At 46.6% G+C, this 17691-nt stretch overlaps 1 protein-coding gene across 2 annotated transcripts in view; it reads right to left on the reverse strand.

The window, feature by feature from the left end:
* LOC139378911 (sushi, von Willebrand factor type A, EGF and pentraxin domain containing 1) overlaps nt 1-17691 on the reverse strand; it is a 132821-nt gene that overhangs the window by 19832 nt on the left and 95298 nt on the right. For both annotated transcript variants that reach the window (XM_071121513.1, XM_071121514.1), the window contains exons 20-41: nt 17406-17494; nt 16841-16937; nt 16572-16685; nt 16180-16293; nt 15731-15932; nt 15260-15417; nt 14604-14802; nt 14135-14310; nt 13567-13691; nt 13092-13215; nt 12789-12959; nt 10428-10601; nt 9183-9302; nt 8679-8855; nt 6819-6903; nt 6327-6518; nt 5830-5997; nt 4983-5181; nt 4404-4877; nt 1328-4095; nt 997-1228; nt 579-734 (exon numbers count right to left, since the gene is read on the reverse strand). In XM_071121513.1, the coding sequence (XP_070977614.1) occupies nt 579-734; nt 997-1228; nt 1328-4095; nt 4404-4877; nt 4983-5181; nt 5830-5997; nt 6327-6518; nt 6819-6903; nt 8679-8855; nt 9183-9302; nt 10428-10601; nt 12789-12959; nt 13092-13215; nt 13567-13691; nt 14135-14310; nt 14604-14802; nt 15260-15417; nt 15731-15932; nt 16180-16293; nt 16572-16685; nt 16841-16937; nt 17406-17494 (6314 nt within the window). The remainder of the gene's footprint in view (nt 1-578; nt 735-996; nt 1229-1327; nt 4096-4403; nt 4878-4982; nt 5182-5829; nt 5998-6326; nt 6519-6818; nt 6904-8678; nt 8856-9182; nt 9303-10427; nt 10602-12788; nt 12960-13091; nt 13216-13566; nt 13692-14134; nt 14311-14603; nt 14803-15259; nt 15418-15730; nt 15933-16179; nt 16294-16571; nt 16686-16840; nt 16938-17405; nt 17495-17691) is intronic.

A 17691-nucleotide genomic window follows, 5' to 3' on the forward strand; every position in this document is an offset into this window, starting at 1 on the left:
TGCTGAAGCTTTGAATTGTGTGCCATGTGCGCTTGTCGCCTGAGTGAGTTTTCAAGACATAGTGTCTGTTGTTTTCCCAGTGTTACTGCGATTCTTCCGTTATCGTTTCTCAGTAAAGTATTATGTTTATCCTTAACCACTGATTCCTCGTCTGGTCTCTTCTCTGCACCTGGGTCCAACCTCACCACGTCACAAAATGTGTCTAGGCAATGCACATAATGTGTTTGGCAGTCTCTCAGGTTTCACCCAAAGTAAGAGTGATAGTGACATTTATTTGATTTTTCACTATAGCAATCTCAAATCTACCATGATGCATTGCACTCTATTCTCTATCAAAATATAATCATAATTCATATTATTATAACTTTGATTCAATGTAATTCCACCCTCAACGCCAGAGGATTTAAAACTCCAATAGGCCTATTTCCTGTCGCATCATGGCTCATATTTTAATCATACAATCATTTTATCCCAAATTGAAGCAAAATATTCTCTGTTTTGTAATAATACTCTATAATATTGTAATAATACTGCAATAATATAATATCGTGATGGTATAATATTGTGTCAGACATTACCTTCATCTCAAACCCAGGCAGGCAGGTGTACAAGACAATGTCTCCGTAGCTGTAACTGTCCCCCTCAGTGATGCCATGTGGAAGAAGAGGAGGTTTCTCACAAACTACCAGACCACAGGAGACAGAGGACAGGCCTGGAGACCAGCTACCACCTAGCTACAGTACAACATAAAGAAAGAGTCATGAAATGAATTCATATTCAGTAAACATTTAGCTAAATCACATGAAATGAATGATGTGAATAACCCAATAGTCAAAATAAAAGGTGATAAAATCGACCAGAGGTAAAGTTCTGACTAGGTTCTGTCTGTTATTTTTCAGTGTTCTGATGATGGCCTTTTGGACCAAAACATCAATGCAATTGATGAAAAAAAAAAATGTCACCACAATTTTTTTGTTGACACAGTAGCAGTCTCACTTGGCACTCTGCCAGGTCTGGTCCCTGCAGGATGAACCCCGTTGGGCAGGAGAGGGTGACTACCCCCCCAACCGGGGTGAGGTCCTCCCCCGTGACCATGACGTGGGTGGGGAGGTTGGCAGGGAGCGGGCACGGAACGGGGCGGCACCTGATGCTTTGTTTAGACCAGGTGCCTTCAGACTGACAGCTCAGAGAGTCAGACTGGCTGGACAGCTCATACCCCTCATCACACCTAGAGAGAAGGGGGTGAGAGGGATATTAAATCTACTTGGATAGTGGTACTTATCTAACACAAAGATTGGACAAATAAGATACAGAAGTTCACATTCACCTGTATTGTATCTGGCTCCCAAAAGTGAATGTCTCTCCCACCACCTGAGCATGGGACACAGGAGTTGGAGCTCCACAAGAGACGGGCTCACAGCTGATCCTCACCTCCCCCCACCTGCCTTCCCTACCACAGGTAACATGGGGGTAGGACCCCTTCATCTGGTAACCTGGTCTGCACCTGTAGGTGACAGTGTCAGCTGCAGTGGCGCCGCCGCCCTGCTGGACAGCGTGCGGTATTGTAGGCGGAGCGGCCACGCATCTCCCCCGGCTACACACGGGAACACCTGGGCTCCACAACCCGCCCTTCTCACATGTTGCCGTTGATGGCCCCAGAATCTTGTAGCCCTCATCACAGTGGAAGGAGATCCGGTCACCGCAGGCGTGGTCGCGCCCCAGCACCACCCCGTATTTTAACATTGGAGGGGTGCAGAGGCAGGGGAGGCACTCTGGTACCGTCCCAACCCAGTGGCCCTGGGCAGAACAGCGGAGGACGGGGTCTCCGACAACCTCGTACCCGTCGAAACACACGTACTCTACGACATCATCGTAGTTGAAGCTGGAGCCGTTGAGGAACCCGTGACTGATGTCCTGCGGCGGGTCACAGGCAATGATGTCACAGCGAGGGGCAGGGCCTTCCCCCCAGAGTCCATCCCCGCGACACAACCGTGTGGGGTTGCCGCCGCTGAGGCTGTACCCCTCCTCGCACTTGTACCACACCTCATGACCGTAGCCAAAGTCCGAGCCCAAGACTTGACCATTTTGGATGGATGTTGGTCTGCCACAGTTTGCTGAGCGGCATTCAGGTGACCCTTGACTCCATGTACCATCGGCCTGACACACACTAACAGAGGGGCCTTGTAGGAGCAATCCAGCCCTACAGCTCAGCTCAACCTGTTTGCTAAACGTATATTCCTTCCCCTTCACAGTGACATCACTAGGGACGACTGGAGAGCCACATAAGATAGGCTCACACCACGGCTTCTCACCATCCCACCTAGCGTCTGCCTGACAGGTCCTGGTGTCGCCGCCCTTCAGGTTGAACCCGTAATTACACTCGTAGTGCAACACTCCCAGATACAGGAAGGAATCCACGTGGTTCGAGCCGTTATCAATGTTGCCCGGGTCATCGCAGCTTATAGGTCGGCAGACAGGCGGTACATCGCTCCACCGTCGGCCCGCCACACACTGTCTGACTGACTCTCCCTGTAACTCGTATCCCTGCTCACAGCTGTACTTCACCAGGCTGCCCAGGGTTGTGTCTGTGATGTTCACAGAACCGTGGTCCGGGCTTGACGGCTCCTCACACTCTGCAGGGACACACATCGGAGCCGTCCCATTCCATCCACCATCCTCCAGGCACACCAAGGCCGTAGGGGCTGTAAGTTCGTAGCCCTTGTGGCAGCGGTACACTATCACAGTCCCATGCAGGAAGCGCATATCCATGAGTGAAAATGCCACTGTAGCGCCACCTATAGGCTTGGAGGTTATAGCTGCGTCCCTGCCGGCTAGCTCTGCGTTCGGATCCAAGAGTCTCAAATAGTCGCCGAAGTCGATATGAGGGGGCAGGCCGCAGTCAGAGGGAACACAGACTGGGACAGGACTAGACCAACCAAACTCCTCGCAGGTTAGGTGGTTCTGGCCAACCAATTGGAAGCCGGGGAAACAACTGTAGAAGATGGTGACGCCGAATTTGTGGTCGAGTCCCTCCACGAAGCCGTTGTCTATGGGGTTGGGCGGGGCGCAGTAGATCTGGACACACACGGGTGTTTCTTGATCCCACTGCCCGTTTGCCAGACACTTCAATGTCTCGGGGCCTTGGAGACGGTAACCACGGCGACAGGAGTAGGTGACAGCGTGGCTGAACTGCAGTTTGGTATACGCCACCTTCCCGTTGGGTATCTCTTTGGGGACGGAGCACTCGATTGGTCGACAAGAAGGCACGCCTCCAATCCATAACCCACTTTCACCACAGAGTACTGTAGCGTTGCCTACTAAAGTATAACCAGGTTTACAGCTGTAGAGGGCCGTGCTGAGATACATCAGTCCCTGAACGTCCACTATACCGTTAGCTATCTCTACAGGTTGGGGGCACTCTACTGGTATACACTCTGGGACAGGGCTGCTCCAGTGTCCATCCGCCTGGCAGGTCACAGACCCCTCCTTCCTCAGAGTAAACCCGTCCATGCAGGAGTAGCTCACCACCGAGCTGAAATAGGACGGGGCCGATAGCGGTGCTGACGATGGGTCGCCAAAGGCCACCTCGGGCGGCGGGCCGCAGAACACCTGCTTGCAGACGGGGAAGGTGTCATTCCACTCCTGGGCGGGGGTGCAGTGGAGGGTCCGGGCACCGTGGAGAACATACCCGTCCTCGCAGGACAGTTCCACAGTTCCGGAGTCAGAGTCTAGACTACGTAGAACCAGGTGGTTCTCCTCTAAGGGCGGCTCTGGACACTGGACCGGGGAGCAGTGCGGACGCCTCGATTTGTCCCACTTGCCGTACTTCAGACACGTCCACACGGCGTCGCCAGCGATCTCATAGCCCTCGTCGCAGACATATTCGACCTTGCGGCCCACCTCAAAGACAGAGCCTCTGTATTGGCCATGCAGGATGCTGGGCGGGGTGTCGCAGGTCAGGAGGTGGCAGACGGGCGAGTCGCCGTTAGACCACTGGCGGTTGGCCTGGCATAGTCGCACCGGACGGCCCGTCAGCCGGTAGCCGGCGTTGCATGCGTATGTCACCTTGCTGTTGAAGAAGAAACGGCCTTTGTTCTGTAGGGGGAAACACAAAATAAGATGTTTTATTGTACAGCGAGGACACTGTGTTTTGACTGAGATTACGCAAGATCCCTTGCCAGAAGAAATGAGAAGGATATTTCTCTATGATCGAATTAGATGGCCAAGAACAGGAACGAGTGGAAACAAAGTGGAACCTCTGAAATTGAACTTTTAGTTGTTTTTACTCAATTAATGGACTTACAAAATGTATAATGTTTTTATTTGTAATGATTACAGTTAATGTTTCTCCACACCTTTCTAGATTCAGCCTTGACATTAATTTGAGAGGAGGAACAACGTACCTGGATGAATCCATTTTTGAGGGGTGGGGGGAAGGGGCAAGAGACAGGCTGACAGACAGGTAGGACCCCTCCCCACTCTCCATTGGCCTTACATGTCCTCCTCTTCTCCCCTCGGATCAGGAAACCCTTATCACAACTGTACGCCACCATTGCTCCAAAACTATAGTTGGTTCCACTCACATACCCCCTCTCGATGCCAGATGGTTTGGAGCACCGCACCGGCACGCAACCCACATCGTACGGCGAGGGCATCCATTTCCCTCCAATCATGCATTTCAGCGTGGCGGTTGTGTTGAGGACGAAACCCTCTTCACATTTGTAGCTGACCTCTGTGTTGCTGGCATACTTGGGTTTATTGGCAGAGTCCAAGATGGCGTGGGGCAGGTCAGTCGGGCGCTGGCAGAAATTGGCAATGCAGTGAGGGTCCTCCTGGCCTTCGGGGGGTGCCCACACTCCCTGGGCGTTGCAGACCACCTTGAAATCAAGTCAAATCAAACTTTATTTAACTGCATAAAAAAAATTAACAACAAAATGAACGAGATCCAAACAAATGAAAGGGCAATAAAAGAGATGAATAACCTTAGAATTGTTGCCAGCGGTGTAGCCGTCTGTGCAGAAGTAGTTGGCCGTGTCGCCAAAGAGCTGGTGGCCGGCATGGGCAATGGCGTGGTCTATGGAAGGGGGAGGGCCACAGGATCGGGGGACACACTGAGCGGAGGTAGGACTCCATTGGCCAGTTGACAGGCACTCTCTGGTCTCTGGTCCAATCAGAGTGTATCTGTGGAGACAGAGACAATCAAATGTGGATCAGGACAGGAAGTAATAAATCCAACAAAAATGAAAAGTAAAGATACAAAATGGTATAGCACTACTACCTGTACAACTACATACTGTAACAACTACTTGAACTGTAACTTGCCCTTGGCTCGAATTGCTGGCGCGTAGAGCCTGGTAACACTGTGCAACAAAGTGGGACTTGAAAAGGGTGTGGTTAAAATCGAGTCAGGAGAGGGAGCGAGCATGCCACCATTTTTTGGGAAGCCCAATTAATTCTGAGTTCGGGCATATAAAGTTTATATGTGAAAACTATTTCTAAGATGCAATGTACGAGGGAGGGCTATGCTAATAGCCTGAGAGATCAGCCAATTAAAATCAGCGGTTGTTTCGTCTGCTTCTGCCATAGACTTCCAGTCAAGTCCCGCTCTGAGGCGCTGTGAAACCAGATGGTTCAACAGGGAGAGAGGCGGCTGGTGGACGAGATTACTTGAACTGTGACTTTAATGGTGATGTTGCTAACACTGAGGTAGTCGTGTTCAGCCAGGTCTTACAACACTTGAGAAGTGTTGCCTGGAATATACAAGGCCTCAATTAAGTCAACATACTAACTTGTATCCTAATGGAATATGGTTGACTGTACATTATTTACCCTTCTTTGCAGACGTAATGCACCTTGTTGCCCAGGGCGTGGTCATCCCCGATGGTTGCGGCGTCTCGGAGGGCAGGAGGGTCTCCACAGTGGATGCTGGCACACAAAGGAGCAGGGCTGCTCCACTCTCCTGACGCCTCACACACCACCTCCTCAGAGCCCTGCAGTCTTAACACATGCACACATTTTACACACAATATATTTATACTCATACACACACTTTCAAAGTCACTACATCGAGGGAGGAACTTCAATCTATAGCATGTCTTATTATTTTCAATGGATAAGGATCTTATCTTTTTATGACACCTTCATGAACCTTTACAAGACCCATAATACCAGGAACTGCTGATCTAGGATCAGTTTCACCTTTTATATTATGATGAATAAGATTATGTGGGCAGTTGGAGACCTGATCCTAGATCAGCACTCCCACTCAGAGACGCTATGTGGATATAAAACCAGAAATGATAACCCAGGACAGACTTCATCCTTACCTGTATCCCTCTGCACAGGTGTAGAGCACTGTGGACAGGTAAGTTGTCCCTTTGAGGGTGACATCTGAATTGTCTACGCGTGGAGGGTCCCCACAGGTGACTCGTTGACAGGCAGGGGGCGCTCTGCTCCACTTCAGACTGCTCTGACACCGCATATCATAGGGGTCACCTGGGACGAACCCCGTAACACAGCTGAAGTGGACCAGAGGGAAAAAAATACATTCATAATGGGAGAATACGGGAGACATGGCAATGTCAATAGAGGTTTATTTCAGCAACTATCTATCAGCCTAATGCTCATGGAAATGTGTTTGGTTGTTGATATCTTTACAGTAAGTAACACATACAGTATCTTAATGGGAGAGAGACAATAGAGAACAGAATATATTACTGCAGCATTATCTCAACGCAACAGCACATCCGTATTGTTGTTCCAGCTAAACGGTCGCCTTTGTCAGTATGACACTTGTTGTAAATGGCTGACGGTGGTACCTGAAAGTCACCTTGCTTCCAAACGTGAAGTTGGTCCCCATCATCACAGCGTTCTCTGGGACAGAGGGCCGTCCACAGGAGAGGGCTGGGGAACAAGACAAGACCGCGGGGGTTGATCAGTTCTAGGAATGGTCAATTTACAAAAATAAACAGCTTTTATGAAAGTTCTTCGGTAAATAATGTTTCATCATGTTATGTTGTTCTATAGTATAATGTCCTATTAGGTTATGAAACTTTGAACCAAGTCTTCAGTTCACCTGCCAGTATCCTCATATTTCAATGGGGTCTAAGAAACGGTTGATTACTTTTTGACAAACAACTTATATACAGTATGTCATATGTCCCACCTGTTGGAATCAGAGGACACACAGGTACAGTATAACATCCTGGTACTGAAACCCTGGTTCTCTGTATAATATCCATGGTACCCCGTGCCTATGTGGTGTGACCAGACAGGCCAGACCAGACTTGTCCTATACCGATCTGATTCCCCTGGCTTTCACAAGACTATGTGACCCAGAGACAGTGTGAGTTAGGGTTAGGCCCAGAAACAGTGTGGGTTAGGGTTAGATCCAGTGGCCCGGTTCAGAGGCAGATCTGAGATTAACAAAGGATATATGGGCATAATCAGGATAATTGTGTTATTTATAATGTTGTTGACTAAGTACCTCATTGAATGCAGTGGCTGTACCCTCTGGATATGAGGGTAGTGTTAGATTACTCAAATGGAAATGGACTGTCATGAAACTGGGTATTTCTGGATACATTATCATACTGTACATAATGTTGTATTGAGACAAGGTAGGGTTGGTACAGAAGATAACCCTACCAAGTCCATATTATGGCAAGAACAGCTCAAAGAGAAAAGCAAAGAGAAACAACAGTCCATCATTACATCAGTTAGTCCAGAAAATGTCATAACTTTGACCCAGAGGTACCTCTGCTGCAGAGGATAAGTTCATTAGAGTTACCAGCCTCAGAAATTGCAGCCCAAATAAATGCTTCATAGAGTAACAGACACATCTCAGCATCAACTGTTCAGAGGAGACTACATGAATCATGCCTTCATGGTCGAATTGCTGCAAAGAAACCACTACAAAAGGACACCAATAAGAAGAAAAGACTTGCTTGGGCCAAGAAACACGCATTAGACCCTTGAAATCTGTCCTTTGGTCTGATGAGTCCAAATTTGAGATTTTTGGTTTCAACCAAAAAGAGATGCAGAGTAGGTGAATCGGTGATCACTACATGTGTGGTTCCCACGTGACGCATAGAGGAGGAGCTGTGATGGTGTGGGTGTGCTTTGCTGGTAACACTGTCTGTGATTTATTTAGAATTCAAGGCACACTTAACCAATATGGCTACCACAACATTCTTCAGCGATACGCCAACACATTTGGTTTGCGCTTAGTGGGACTATCCTTTGTTTTTCAACAGGACAATGACCCAGCACACCTCCAGACTGTGTAAGGGCTATTTGACCAATAAGTAGAGTGATGGAGGGCTGCATCAGATGACCTGGCCTCCACAATCACCCGACCTCAACCCTATTGAGATGGTTTGTGAAGGAAAAACAGCCAACAAGTGCTCAGCATATGTGGGAACATATGTGGGAAAACATTCCAGGTGAAGCTGGTTGAGAGAATGCCAAGAGAATTTAAAATATAACATATATTTTGATTTGTTTAACACTTTTTGGTTTACTACATGATTCCATGTGTTATTTCATAGTTTTGATGTCTTCACTATTATTGTACAATGTAGAAAATAGTAAAAAATATTGAAAAATACAGAAAAAACCTTGAATGAGTAGGTGTGTCCAAACTGTTGACTGGTACTGTATGTTGATGTTTTCTGTACCTCTACAATATGGGAAAACACCATTCCAGCTTCCTGTCTCCAGGCATTGGACATGCGATGAGCCAATCAGTTCGTAACCCTCCTTGCAGCTGAACACAACCTCACTTCCCATCAAGAAGTTACTGCCGTCCCGGTAACCGAACTCTGGTGCCCCCGGGTTCTCACACTTTACTGGCTCTAGATTGATAACATAAATACAGAGAAAAAAAACTACAAAGGTTTGGTACTGTAGCTACATACTGCACCTTGAAGCGCCAAAAGATATTCATGAATTCAAACATTTTGGTAAACTCTAGTTGTTTGATGATAAGGCATGAGAGGCATTGCTATACATTGATAAGGGGTTTTGTAGCTTGTGGTATAACTAAGAAGTGTCATTGCTGAGGCCCTGAGATTGTCCTGACCACAGGACCTGACTGGGGGAAACCTTGGGCTCAGGTGGTATGGTCCGGGCCTGCAGTATGCTACAGTACGTGTGTGTGTGTGTGTTTGTGTGTGTGTTACCTGTGCAGTTCTTCCCATCTCCGGTGTAGGGGTGGATACAGGTGCAGATGTAAGAGCCGTCTGTGTTCTGACAGCTGGCGTGTTCATCGCAGTCTGAGCCCAAAGCACACTCATCCACATCTGTATGTACACATAGCATCATTACACACTGCAGTGGTTGAAAACATGTATTTATTAACATACACTAAATACGGTAGTTATACAAAACATTAGGAACATCTTTCCATGACATACACTACTATTACAAAGTTTGGGGTCACTTAGAAATGTCCTTGTTTTTGAAAGAAAAGTTTTTGAATTAAAATAACATCAAATTAATCAGAAATACAGTGTAGACATTGTTAATGACTATTGTAGCTGGGAATGGCAGATTTATAAAAATACATTTTAATATCTACAAGTACATTAGAGCGCCTAGTTGGAGAAACAGACGCCTCACAAGTCCTCAACTGGCAGCTTCATTAAATAGTACCCGCAAAACACCAGTCTCAAAGTCAAAAGTGAAAAGGCTCCATGATCAATTGGCCTTTTAAAATGATACACTTGGATTAGCTAACACAACATGCCATTGGAACACAGGAGTGATGGTTGCTGATAATGGGCCTCTACGCCTATGTAGATATTCCATTAAAATCTGCTGTTTCCAGCTACAATAGTCATTTACAACATTAATAATGACTACACTGTATTTCTGATTAATTTGATGTTATTTTAATGGACAAAACATTTGCTTTTCTTTCAAAAACAAGGAAATTTTTAAGGGAACCCAAAGTGTACACCGACCAGGTGAATCCAGGTGAAAGCTATGAACCCTTATAGAGGTCACTTGTTATATCCACTTCAATCAGTGTAGATGAAGGGGTCGAACACAGGTTAAATAATCATTTTTAAGCCTTGAGACAACTGAGACATGGAGGGTGAATGGGCAAGACAAAATATTTCAGGGCCTATGAACGGGGTATGGTAGTAGGTGCCACGTGCAACGGTTTGAGTTCGTCAAGAACTGTAACGTTGCTGGGTTTTTCACACTCAACAGTTTCCCGTGTGTATCAAGAATGGTCCACCACCCAAAAAGACAGCCAGTCAACTTGACACAACCGTGGGAAGCGTTGGAGTCAACACGGGTCAGCATCCCTGTGGAACTCTTTCGACACCTTGTGGAGTCCATGCTCCGACAAATTGAGGCTAACGAATTGAGACAGTTCATAATGTATATTCATCCAGTGTCTGAGTTTCATGTCTTACCCAGGCAGGCTGGTGGGTTTCCTCCCCACTTCCCACTGTTGGCACAGAGAACCTTGGCATCTCCCAGCAGGTAGAAGCCAGGGTTACACTGGTACACCACAGTGCTGCCTGCGTGGTAGTCGGTACCCTGGAATAGACCATGCTCCAGGGGCCGAGGGGGACCACACGTCACTCCTATGCAGGTAAACAGGCAAATATACACAGGTTAGGTTTTGTGAATGTGTTCAATGGCTATGTAACTACTATGGTTACGATAACGAAGATGGTAGGTATTAACCCATACGTCACTCCTATAGATAGACAGTACACAGGTCATGATTTTATGATTTTTATTAGGATCCCCATTAGCCGACGCCAATGGCGACAGCTAGTCTTCCTGGGGTCCGACACATAACGAGAAAGACATTCCAGACAAAAAGACAGTTTACAGTTTACATACATTTAAAACATGAACAAAGACATTACAGACACATATATATCAAATAAAAACAACTACAACTAAAGACACACAAATGAACACAAATAAAAACATAAACAATAGAACTAAAGAATAAAAATGTGTGTGTGTGTGTGTGTGTGTGCGTCTATCAGTTACACATACATGTCAGAGGCGTTGCGCCGTGAGGCGTTGCTTTATTTTGTATTTTTTTAAACAAGATTTGCTGTTCACTGGCGCTATATGAAATGGAAGGGAGTTCAATGCAATCATGGCTCTATATAATACTGTAAGCTTTCTTGAATTTGTGCTGGACCTGGGGACTGTGACGAGACCCCTTGGTGGCATGTCTGGTGGGGTAAGTATGTCTGTCAGAGCGATATGTAAGTTGATTATACAGACAATTTGGACATTTTAAACACGTTAATATTTCCCACCAACAACAAAAAAAACTATTTATGCAGTCAATCTCTCTTCTACTTTGAGCCAAGAGAGACCGACATGCACACGGTTGACATTAGCCATCTGTGTACATTGAAGGGAAAGATGTGCTGTTCTGGGCCAGCTGCAGATGTTCTAGATCTTTCTTTGAAACACTTTACTATATCACATGGGCAGTAGTCAAGAATAGATCAAAACTGGAGCCTGCAGGACTTGTTTGGTCGATTATGGTGTAAAGAAAGCTGAGCATCTCTTTATCACAAACAGACCTCTCCACATCTTTACAATAATTGAATCAATATGCTTTGGCCATGATCATTTACTGTCTAAGGTGACACCAAGAGTATTCATTTCCTCTACTTGCTCAACAGACACACCATTCTTTACCAGACTCAGCTGAAGTCTCGAACGTAGGGATTGATTAGTGCCAAATACAATGCTCTTAGTTTTAGAGATGTTCAGGACTAGTTTATTACTAGCCACCCATTCCAAAACGGACTGCAACTCTTTGTTTAGGGTCTATGGATAGATACAGTATCTCTCAGCCCATGATATGGTAGAAGATGTAAAGCCACAACATATACATTTTTTCCACTAACAGATTATGGTCAATAACATCAAAGTCTGCACTACAGTCTAACAATACAGCTCCCACAATCTTCTTACCATCAATTTCTTTTAGCCAATCTTCTTTTATTTGTGTCAGCACAGTGCATGTTGAGTGCCCTTCTCTATCAGAATGCTGAAAGTCTGGTATTGCATTGTTCAAAGAAAAAAAGCATTGTATCTGGTCAAACACCATTTTCCCCCCAACAGTTTGCTAAGAGCCGGCAGCAAGCTGATTGGTCGGCTGTTAGAACCAGTAAAGGGTACTTTACCATTCTTGGGTAGAGGCATGACTTTAGCTTCCCTCCAGGTCTGAGGACAAACAATTTTGCCGAGGCTCAGATTAAAGATATGACAAACAGGAGTGGCAATATAGTCTGCTACCATCCTCAGTAGCTTCCTATCTCATTTGTCAACACCAGGTGGTTTCTCATTATCGATGGACAACAATCATTTGTCAGCCTCTTTGACACTAACTTTATAGAATTCAAAATGACAATGTTTTTCTTTCATTATTGGGCATTTTATACATTACTATGATAGCTCACCGTTTGTTGTTTGGCATTTCATGTCTGAGTTTGCCCACGTTGCCATTGAAATATGAATTGAAATAATTGACAGATAGGCTCAATGGTTTTGGTGTGTGAATGCTTTCTGATGGTTATCCTCTACTACTGAGGTCATGTTTATGTATTTAGCTGACTCAAATGCAAACTCTGCGTTCTAATGCTTCTGTCTGTGTGTCTGTATGCGCGTGTGTGCTTGCCTGCGTGAGTGCATGTACGCACGCATGCGCGCGTGTGTGTCGAGGTGCATGGATGCATGTATGTGTGAATATAGTGTTAGGGTCTGTGTATGTCTAACTAATGGTCCCTCACGTTCACAGCGGGGCAGGGCGTGACTCCACTCTCCCTTGTTCTGACACTGAAGCAGCGGCTCCCCCACCAGGTAGAAGCCGGGATCACAGAACAGCTGCGTCTGAGAGCCTGGGCTGACAGCTGGACTGGACGCACGCAGGTGAGGCACAGCATTCTCTAGCAGGGGGCAGTCTGACACACAAACAAACGCAATTGAGGAGGAGAACGGAGAGGGTTAACGTTTCCACTAGACACGTGTTTATCCCCCTAATGGTTAAGGTTAGGACTTTGCCAGAGTAAGCTGATCCTAGATCTGTCCCTCACCAGCACAGAATATGCAGTCGGGGTTGGTCTTGACTCTCCCCACCACTCCATTGAGGAAATCCGGCCACGCCAGGACGTTGCCTCTGATGTTGTTCCCCGGGCAGGTGTTGGCTAGTATTTTGATCTATGGACCCAGAGAAATATGGGGGTCACTTTATGCGACAGAGGTTTGTTTTATATGTTACACAGACATTTCAAACATTTGCCACAACAGAGATGCTAGTTTATGTACTGTAGTCAGTTATGTAGCCTGGACAACAGTCTTCTTCTGCTTGAGACTACTATTTTGTGTGTCAAACACGGTTAGCGTGGCAATGAAAAACAAGTTGTTCTAAAGCAGAAACAGACTTAGTAACTAAGCTGGTCGTTATGTTTAGATAGTGATATACTAGCTACAGTTCTAATATGTGAGTCTGTAGTTCAGGTTGTCGAGCAGTAGCTAGGACAGTTGGATTTGTGCGTCAGTGGGATTTACTTGCTGTGGGTCGAGAACCCGGTCCCAGATGTGGAGCTGGCTGAGGGATCCGACGAAGGACTCCACGGGGTTGAAGCCCTCGCCCCTCTGGTCCTGGTCCTGGCCCAGAACCAACGCCCCTCCACCTGGAGGGTAGAGGTCAAGGGTCAAAGGTTAACCACCTCTCTTGCTTTCTTCGGGTTCTGTGAAATGTGCCTTGGAAACCTAACCTCACTGCTATTATTTCATTAAGACCTGCAAAATAGCATCATTCTACTTTTTGATATGCTAAACTGTGCCCCACTTAGAAACCGTAAGCAGGCTACCAGGACACAAGGACACAATAAGCAGACACAAGATCAGGCTAAGGCACTACTGAAAATAGCACTACACCTGGGATGGTTAGCTGTGGTGCTATGATGATATATAGATTGACAATGAACTGCTACTTTATTTTGAGCAGGCTGACAATAGCGCTACACTTGGGATGTAGGAAACTACATTATATGCATGGAACTATGAATACGGTGCATCATGACACTACGACACTAAGACCACAGCTATGAGCAGGCTGAGGATAGCACTACACCTGGGATGGTGGTGCCCACTGACAGGCCTTTCCCTCCGTCCGAGGGGTTGCCATTGATGTAGACCCTCCAGTCCCCGTCCCAGCTACGCCATGACACGCCGATGTGGTGCCACTGACCCGTGTTGACCGCCGGGCAGTCTGTGATACGCTCCTTACCGTTGACGTACAGGACCCACCTGGGGAACAGGGAGGAGAGAGAGAGAGAGAGAGAGAGAGAGAGAGAGAGAGAGAGAGAGAGAGAGAGAGAGAGAGAGAGAGATATAGAGAGAGAGAGAGGTGGAGGCAGGGGGAGGCAGCAGAGAAAAGACAGAAAATAATATTGTTTTGTATTGTGTTTTGTGAGGACCCCGAGAATAGTACAGCTGTGGCTAGTGTCTTATGACAGCCGTAACATTTATGGGAAAGGGAAAGTTGTGTGTGTGTCTGTGTGGGTGTGTATGTGTCTGTGTGTGTGCGTGGCAGCACTGACCCGTTGTAGTCTATGAGCAGGAAGGCGTTGTCACTTCCCTCCACAGCGTAGGATATGGGCGTGCCGTAATTGGTGGTGTCCGAAGACCTCATCCAAAAAGTACACGTGATCTCCGTCAGTGCCGGCATCATGCCGTCCATCATCACGTAACCATGGATACCTGACACCTCGAAGTCCAGGTTGAAGGATGTTGACATTTCTGAAGGAGAGAAAATGTTCAGGCCGGAAATAAAGATGATTACGAAAAAGGTTTTATAAGTAAATAAATGGAGCAGTTTCTGAGTCATTAAGGTTAGAAGGAGAGAAAAATGGTGAGAGAGAGAGAAATGGTTGACTACGAAAATGGATTTTGAAGTTGATATTGATCCATTTACCTTTCTCCTTTCTGAAAACAGGAAAGCTCTCATTATGATAGCCCTGTGTGAAACTAAATAGTGGTTTCACGAAGTGTACCTCTAAAATAGCACCCTGTTCCCTACATAGTACACTATGAAGACTAAAGAATAGGGTGCCATTTCTGACCCAGCCAAAGTTTTACTTCCATAAATGTTCTTCTTTGAGACTGTGGTAAAATCACAATAAACACAAACTCCTCCACATCCTCTCTCTCTCTCTCTCTCTCTCTCTCTCTCTCTCTCTCTCCATGGCATCTATACCTGTCTCACACCTGGTTCCGTTGAACCCAGGAGGGCAGCGGCAGGTGTAGAAGCCCAGTCCGTCCACACATGTGGCCCCGTTGATACAGGGGTTAGCTTGACACTCATCCACATCTATCTGACACAGCCTGCCCCGGTAGCCCTCCACACACTGGCACCTGGACACAGAAAGAGAGCAGTACGTCATATATACCTGTACAATACATTATGCGCATCAAACGCGATGCTGTTCCTTGCACGCTAGCCTTCACTATCTTTCACTATTAAAAGCTCAACATATTGTCTAGATTTAAATATTTGTTTATCCAAAAAAACATCAACATGCAGATGAGTATATTGGTAGGTGAAGTAAGATTTGGCAACTTGGTTGACAGCAGTCAGTCATATTTGATTATATTTTTGATATAACCTTTACTTAACCAGGAAGCCCCGAAGGTCCGTAGACCTCCTTCCGCAAAGGGTTTTTATTACCTGAAGTTGTCGACGGCATCCCGACATGTCCCTCCGTTCTGACAGGGGGCGCTGTTACACTCGTCCACGTTGACCTCACAACGGTCCCCAGAGTAGCCTGGGAGGCAGGTGCAGGAGTACCCCCCCTCCAGGTCGTCACACACACCCCCGTTCAGACACGGGCTGGACTGACACTCGTCTATCTCCAGCTCACAATGAGAACCTAGAAGAAGATCATGTTGTTGATCATAACGCCTTTTGCATGAATACAGGAGATCCCGATTAATTGCATTGTCGGCATTGAACGTTTGCTGCATAAACTGTAGCTGGCTTTTCATTGATGTTGCAGACAAATGTGGTTTTGCTGGTTTTGCCTTTGCAGTAGTTGCATGAAATGTGGCCGTTGATCATTATGAATGAAGGTAACTGACGTGCCCAAGGGGTCTGGTAAAGAGGTAGAGGGATCCCACCTGTGAAGCCATCAGCACAGCTGCAGGTGTACTGGTTGACCTCGTCCACACACACTCCTTCATTCAAACAGGGGGAGGAGCTACACTCGTTCACCTCCGCCTCACACAGAGAACCTAGGACAGAGAAACGACATTAGCGAAAAGAAACGACAGTCCGTCATCAGGTCGGTTACAAATGACCAGCACTAAATGCCTAGGTGACAGTCTGCTCCTGCTTTAGCCAAGTCCTATTGTCGTAGTCATGTTTGGCAAGGACTGATAGGACTGATGTTTCTACAGAAAACAGACTGGTACCCAGGCTACTAAATGTCTAGGAGAGACAAGAAAATGAAAAGGGAATGAAGTGGAAGGGAGTGGAAACTGGGTACAAGACATTCATGATGTCCCCATACCTACAAAGCCTGGTCTGCACTGGCAGAGGAAGTCTCCCATGCCGTCCTTACACAGACCCCCATTCTGACACGGTGCCGAGTCACACTCGTCTATGTCACTCTCACACTTCGCCCCTGCAGGTAGAAATACATGTTCACAGCCTTATGACGAGACAACTGGCATTTTGGCCCTAACTTTGTATTGCTCCGACGAACGTTGTTTTGACCGAAAGCCTACACACGACTAGAAGTTTGAATAGATGAAGAATGCATCCAGGGGTATAGTTTACCTGTGAAACCAGGTAGACAGGTGCAGATGTAACCCGCCCCCACCTCCTCACACGTCCCCCTGTTCTGACACGGGTTCAAGAAACACTCATGGAAGACCTGGGGAGAGGAACAGTGTTGTGGTTAGGAGTCATGTTTATGAATATGGAGTGTGAGAATTTCAGGACTAGGAGAGAAATGTATTCGTACACTCAATAACCATGACCCGACCTGGGTTCAAATACTTGAAGAAACATATGAAATACTTTGAGCATTTGCTTGAGTCTGCCTGGAGTGCAACAGGTGGGTGGGGTTTTCAGTTTAGGGTCCTTTCCGTTGGTTTATTAAGGCAAGCTCAAAGGCTGCCACTGCATTTTGACCAATCTGATCAGATCTCTTGCCAATGATTGGGCAGAAAGATCCGATTTGGACTGCCTGTGTAAAACGCAGCCAAACAGGCACAGAAAGTATTTCAAGTATTTGAAACTCAGGTCAGATCATAACTCATAACCATAGTGCAGTCAAGTCAACCTATCTGCTGTAAACCCCTTAAGGAGTCTCTTGAGGACATGGGTCAGTCAGTCTCACCTGGCTACTAGCCTGATAGCCCTGTGAAACCACCACCTCTGGGGCTGATGTCACACTCTCCTCCTTAGGCAGGAAACTAGAGCCAAAACCTGATGGAGAAAGGGAGGGAGAGGGGGAGGGAGAGGGAGTGAGAGGGGGAGAAAGAAGAGGGGGAGGGAGGGAAGGAGGGATGAAGGGAGGAAGGAAAGGCGGAAGGGGAGAGAGAAAAAGAAAGAAAGAAAGAAAGAAAGAGAGAAAGAAAGAAAGAGAGAAAGAAAGAAAGAAAGAAAGAAAGAGAGAGAGAAAA

Source organism: Oncorhynchus clarkii, chromosome 21 (assembly GCF_045791955.1).
Source record: "Oncorhynchus clarkii lewisi isolate Uvic-CL-2024 chromosome 21, UVic_Ocla_1.0, whole genome shotgun sequence".
Taxonomy (NCBI): domain Eukaryota; kingdom Metazoa; phylum Chordata; class Actinopteri; order Salmoniformes; family Salmonidae; genus Oncorhynchus; species Oncorhynchus clarkii.